The following is a 5,534-nucleotide window of genomic DNA, read 5'->3' as shown; positions in this document are numbered from 1 at the left end:
TGTCGCTCGAGATGTTTGAGTCTGCCTATGGACGACAGGGACACGGGAGGGTGACAGGGATGGGATCGGGAATACATCCCACTCACTTCAGACCCGATCAAAGGGGAAGTTCTACTTCAAGCGTCAATTTGCGTGTGTCACAACAAACGCTGATGGAGGAGAACATGATTCTGCGAGAAGAAGTGGAGATGCTGCGTGCAAATCATGAAGTACAAAAGGAGGCATAGGAGCAGAGGATGAACGATATCCATGCACATGTGCGCGCACAACAAGATTCTTTAGTGGCACGGGTGCACGCACAACAAGAGGCTTTAGAGGCGCTCATGTATAGGATTCCCCCTCCTCCCCCAATTAGTGATTCACATACGATTTGATTTGAGATTTTTGTATTACGATTTTAGAATTTTGTCGAATTTGGAATTGAATTTGATTTATGAATTTTCTTTTTTTTTTCGTAAAAGCATTTGAAACAGGTTTTGTGAAATTCAATAAATAACCAAAAACCAGAGAGTGATAATTATTAACGTCGGCGTTAGGAATGCCGACGTTAATAAGTGAACCATAAAAAACTCGAGAGCAACTATTTTCAACGTCGGATTTAGGAGAACGCTGTGGTTAATAATGATATTAACCACGGCGTTCTTCTAAAGTTGTGGTTAATAATGATACATTATTAACCACGTCGCCCTCAAAACGTCGACGTTGATAATGATACATTATTAACCACGACTTCCTACCCCTAAAGCCATGGTTAATAATCAAAATATTTTAACGTCGACTTTTGTAATTTCGACGAACGAAGGCTTTGGTCGCCGACGTTAATAGTCATTAACGTCGGTATTATGCCTTTAAACGACAATTTTCGCCGTCTTTAATAGTCCTTTTCCCACTGGTGTAAGTAGTTGAAACCATGTAATTTAAATTTAATTTAGCACTCTTCAAATTATATTTTCTTTTTGTGATTTAATATAATATTTAACTTGTTTAGATGGTTGAATTATCTGAATAGTAGACTAAACCAAGATACAATATGAAAAACAAAACTATATATAGTATTAATTCAGGACATGTAAACACGGCTTCTAGAATGCAAGTTCAAAATTATGATACTATTACAGGCCGATTATACCCCTTTGATGAAAAAGATTGGATGGCCAGGATCTAAGGTTGAAATTTGCGACTATAAGGGAAAAGCCAGAAGAAGAAGACCAAAGATTTGGTAAAGGAAATTCTAATGTAGAAACTTTTTAAATAAATAAGAATCTTGAATACCCTTTGAATGAATGAGATTGGATGGCCAGGATCTAAGGTTGAAATTTGCGACTATAAGGTAAAAGTCAGAAGAAGTGGACCACAGATTTGATAAAGAAAATTCTAATGTAGAAACATTTTAAAGAAAGAAGAATCTTGAATACCCCTTGGATGAATGAGATTGGATGGCCAGGATCTAAGGTTGAAATATGCGACTATAAGGGAAAAGCCAGAAGAAGATCTCCACAGATTTTGTAAAGAAAATTCTAATGTAGAAACATTAAAGAAAGAAGTATTAATCTTGAATATTCTGCTCTATCTTCTTTTTTTCTCTACTGCCTCTGCTTTCTATCTATGGCTTCATTTTAGTATATTTTCTATAACCCATTTAAAACACAAAACTTAATACATGTTCCAATATCATTTTTTCAGATTAAATTTGAAACAACTCAATCATATAATAAGGTACTAAGAAGTATTTGCAGCCAATAGACACTTTTGTCTCATAATACAAAGATTAAACACTTTATTAAATTGCAATTATACATCACTATATAAGATGTATGCAAGGAGGGAATTAGCCATTGATGATCTTCTATCCAAATTAAGGCCAATTGCCTTTCTGAAAACATAACAAACAAACAAACAAAGATATAAGAAAAAAATTGCTTAGATTTTTATTTAGAAAAAATAAAGTGATCATAGTTGTTAATTACCCAATAAAAACTTAGAATGCACCAGCAGTGTATCCTCCATCAACACAAATGACTTGTCCAGTAAGGTAAGAAGCAGCAGGAAGGCAAAGGAATCCTATTATTGATGAAATTTCTTCTGGCTCGGCTATTCGAGGTAGAGGAGTTTGCATGATCAGTTTTCCAAACAAAGCACTAATCGATGGATCAACTTCTTCCTGCATTACATATCAAGTTAATAGTATCCAAGATATCGATGATTTTTTTTAAATAATTATATCTACACCTGTTTGGTAATGGTGGTTTTGACTCCCCAAGGCGCGACAGCATTTACCCGAATGTTGTCCTTTGCCCATTCACATGCCAAGTTCTTAGTAAGTTGGTTAATGGCAGCTTTAGCCGAGGCATAGGGAGAAAGAGCAGGAAGAGCCCTAAGACCCGCGACAGAAGAGACAAAGACAACACTTCCTCGGCCAGATGCTTTGAGGAGTGGTTGAGCAAGTTGAGTCAAATGATATGGGGATTCTAGGTTTGTTCCAATTATATGGGACCAATCCTCCATTGTCACTTCTGTTGCCCATTTAAGCATTGTTGTTGCAGCATTATTTACCTACACCAGTTTTATTTTGAGGATATATGATATTTTAGATGCTTCAACAATAGTTTTACAAAGGTAAACATTTTTTACTAAGGTACTGAAACCCATGTGCCTAAAATATTTAGGTTGAGATAGTAATATTAAACTAGACAATTATATGGGTAGATGAAATAATAAGGGGGGATAGTAATAATATTGCAGATAAGTATAAAAAAAAAAGTAAATGCAAAATGTTAATGCTTTGGTTGAGGATCTGTTTTAGAATGTTCTTAAACATGTTTCATTTGATAAAATGGAAGTTAAGTAAAGAGGGTTTAATATTAATATTGTATTTTATGTGTCTAACTCCAAATTGGTCAAGTATTTTAAAATTATGAGGAGTGGTAAAGAAAATGAATAACATGACATCATATTATTAGCGGAAAAATGATAAAATGATAGAGAGTGAGGAAAGAGAAAAAAAAAATTATTTTTTTATACACTTTTTATTATTTCTCTAAAATTATATGTTTAGAATAGAAAAAAATGAAAATAACTATATTTAATATTTGATTTCTTTATGTGATTTGAATCTAACAAATTGAAAGTTAAAAGATGAAGGCAGCTTTGTTTGATGGAAGATTATTTGGATTTAACTATTTATCTTATAACTAGTCATTTTATCAATTAAATTATTAAATAAATACCATTTTTATTTAATATTTAAAAAATGAAATATAAATTAGTAACTTTTATCATAAATAATCTCAAATATTCCACTTCTTTTTATCAAATAAATTAATTTTTCAAAAAAATATGATTTATCTAATAAAAACATACATCAAACAAGGTCTAGCTAAGTCAACGTGGGCATTTTTCTTTTCATTGAAAAAATAAAAATAAAATAGGATTAATGGCTACTATAACTTTCCAACTGCCAAATTCAACGAAATGCTTTGAATTTTATATTGACTATATAACATTATCAAATAAACAGATAAGACAAGGAATTGAATATATCTATTAACAGTATATCTATTAACCTAATTTGTAAAAGTTTTACCAAATAAGTTTATTCAAATAAACTTTGAAGGAGTAGAAATTTATTTGAATAATTTATGAATTATTTAAAAAAAATTGATTGGTAGTAATTTTTATAAATTTAATTTTTTTTGATAAATATTTTAAAAGTGTATTAATATATAACGAAAAATATATTTTTTAAAATAAGACGTGTTTTAATATTTTAATTAATAATAGAGTCATGTGCCTTTTTTTTTTGGATAAAATAATGTTTAATTATATTGATTTATGTTTATAAAATCCCAAGAAAACCCTATTCAATTCAACTCAACTCATTCTAACCATCAGTTCCTAAAATAATAGCTTAAAAAGGAAGAGTCAATTGCTATTTTAGACCAATTTAGATATTTGTGTTAAACCAAACTCCAATTATTACAAATTTAACTATTTGATTTTTTTGTATAATAAATACATGTTCATCTTCTTATTTTAATGTAATATTTTTTTTTTCTGAATTATTTTATCACATATATAAAAATAAAATATCAATTCTATTTTTTCAAATTTATCATCTCTTCCCACACAGCACAAATTCTAAGGCATTCAAACTTCGAACCATGTGTATATCTCGAAAATATAGACGTTTGTAACGCATAAAAATCTCAAAAACACTCCATTTTAAAAAAATATGTTTCAAAATGTTTGTAAATAATATACTAAATTAATTAGAAAAATAAAAATAATACGTTATAATAATAAAAAAAAGCGTTCAAAAAAAACTTTAAATAACTAAAATAATAATAATTCGAACTCTATACAAAATAATTCAAAATTCGAGCTTCAAATTATAGCGATGGAGTCTTAAAAAGTAGTAAATAATTTGATCTTTTATTTATGAACCTTAACTTTAAAAATGTATTTTGTATTTTGTTTTAGTTGACTTATTAGATAGATGATGAATGGGTACTAATTGTGAGTGTTGTTTTGGCATTAAGAAAGTGAATAAAAAAAAATATAAAGTGAAATACAGGAAGTAGATGAACAGTAAGCCTGGTTTAGCTAGCTAATGCAAGAATTGTGGTTATATATGAGTTTTCATGATCATTTAAAAAGATTAACATTTCTTCATTTTGACTCATACTAAGAAAAAAGAATCTTAATTAGATGGATGAACTTACAAGGATGTTGAGTTTTCCATGGAAGAGGAATGAAACAGTCTTGATGAGTTCTTCTCTTTGTCCTATCTCAAACAAGTCACATGTGGAACCGGTCACCTTAAATCCTTTGTTTTCCCATTCTTGAATCCTTTGATTAAGCTCTGTTTGGTTCCTGGAACATGTATGAACTATTGCACCAAATCCTGCTAGTTCCTCCACTATGGCATACCTAATTATATATTAAACCAAACAGAGACCATGATTTAATTAAGTAATCCCTTACAGAGATTGATAGTATACTATAGAAAGGATACTTACCCTATTCCTCGGGTTCCTCCAGTGACCAAAGCTGTCATGCCCTTCAAAGACCATCTTTGTTCTCTACTGCTCAATCCTTCATTGGACGCCATGTTTGTATTATTATTATTATCTCTTTCCTTCTCTCTCTTTTATTATCTTCGTTATTTTATATATATATATATATAGCTAGAATGACTTTTATTTTATGGTGAACCATCAATACTCGAACTGTTTGACTTATCAATTGTGAAATAAATGACAAAGATGGGCCGCTGTAATATTTAATGATTTATAATAAACTATTTCATTTCAGCCCTTCAACTTAACAAGTCGCTTCGTTTTGACCCCTCAGGACTTGACTAGCTAAGGCGAGTGTTTAGTTAGGCCTTCTTCGTTTAGGGCAATTGATCCTACAAATCTGGAACAAACTAGAAGAAATGGTTCTTCTTTTTTCTTACAATGCCATTCACCCCAATCGTTGGGGGTGTAAATGAGCCTGCTCGAGACTCAGTCAAAGTTTGTTTCGAGTTCAAT

The 5,534-nt window shown here is 30.7% G+C and overlaps 1 protein-coding gene across 1 annotated transcript; it reads right to left on the bottom strand.

Annotated features, from left to right (window-relative positions):
* Positions 1-1,663: 1,663 nt before the first annotated feature.
* LOC124945622 (tropinone reductase homolog) lies at positions 1,664-5,161 on the bottom strand. Its single transcript, XM_047486085.1, has 5 exons — positions 5,019-5,161; positions 4,722-4,929; positions 2,230-2,553; positions 1,968-2,161; positions 1,664-1,873 (listed from the first exon to the last, which is right to left on the bottom strand). Exons 1-4 carry the CDS (start codon positions 5,108-5,110, stop codon positions 1,979-1,981), a joined length of 807 nt encoding a protein of 268 aa, XP_047342041.1. The 5' UTR covers positions 5,111-5,161; the 3' UTR covers positions 1,664-1,873; positions 1,968-1,978.
* Between the last annotated feature and the right edge of the window lie 373 nt (positions 5,162-5,534).

The sequence above is a fragment of the Impatiens glandulifera genome, chromosome 7, assembly GCF_907164915.1.
Source record: "Impatiens glandulifera chromosome 7, dImpGla2.1, whole genome shotgun sequence".
Taxonomy (NCBI): domain Eukaryota; kingdom Viridiplantae; phylum Streptophyta; class Magnoliopsida; order Ericales; family Balsaminaceae; genus Impatiens; species Impatiens glandulifera.
The sequence above is the reverse complement of the archived record's forward strand: the minus strand, read 5'-3'. Positions and strand labels throughout refer to the sequence as shown.

What these genes read in the sequence shown, in the direction of transcription:
- LOC124945622 (XM_047486085.1), bottom strand. Translation starts at nt 5,110, where the DNA reads ATGGCGTCCAATGAAGGATTGAGCAGTAGAGAACAAAGATGGTCTTTG. An exon ending in ATGGAAAACTCAACATCCTT is followed by an intron (nt 2,554 to 4,721) that starts GTAAGTTCATCC and finishes AAACTGGTGTAG; the next exon opens with GTAAATAATGCTGCAACAAC. An exon ending in AAACCACCATTACCAAACAG is followed by an intron (nt 2,162 to 2,229) that starts GTGTAGATATAA and finishes TATGTAATGCAG; the next exon opens with GAAGAAGTTGATCCATCGAT.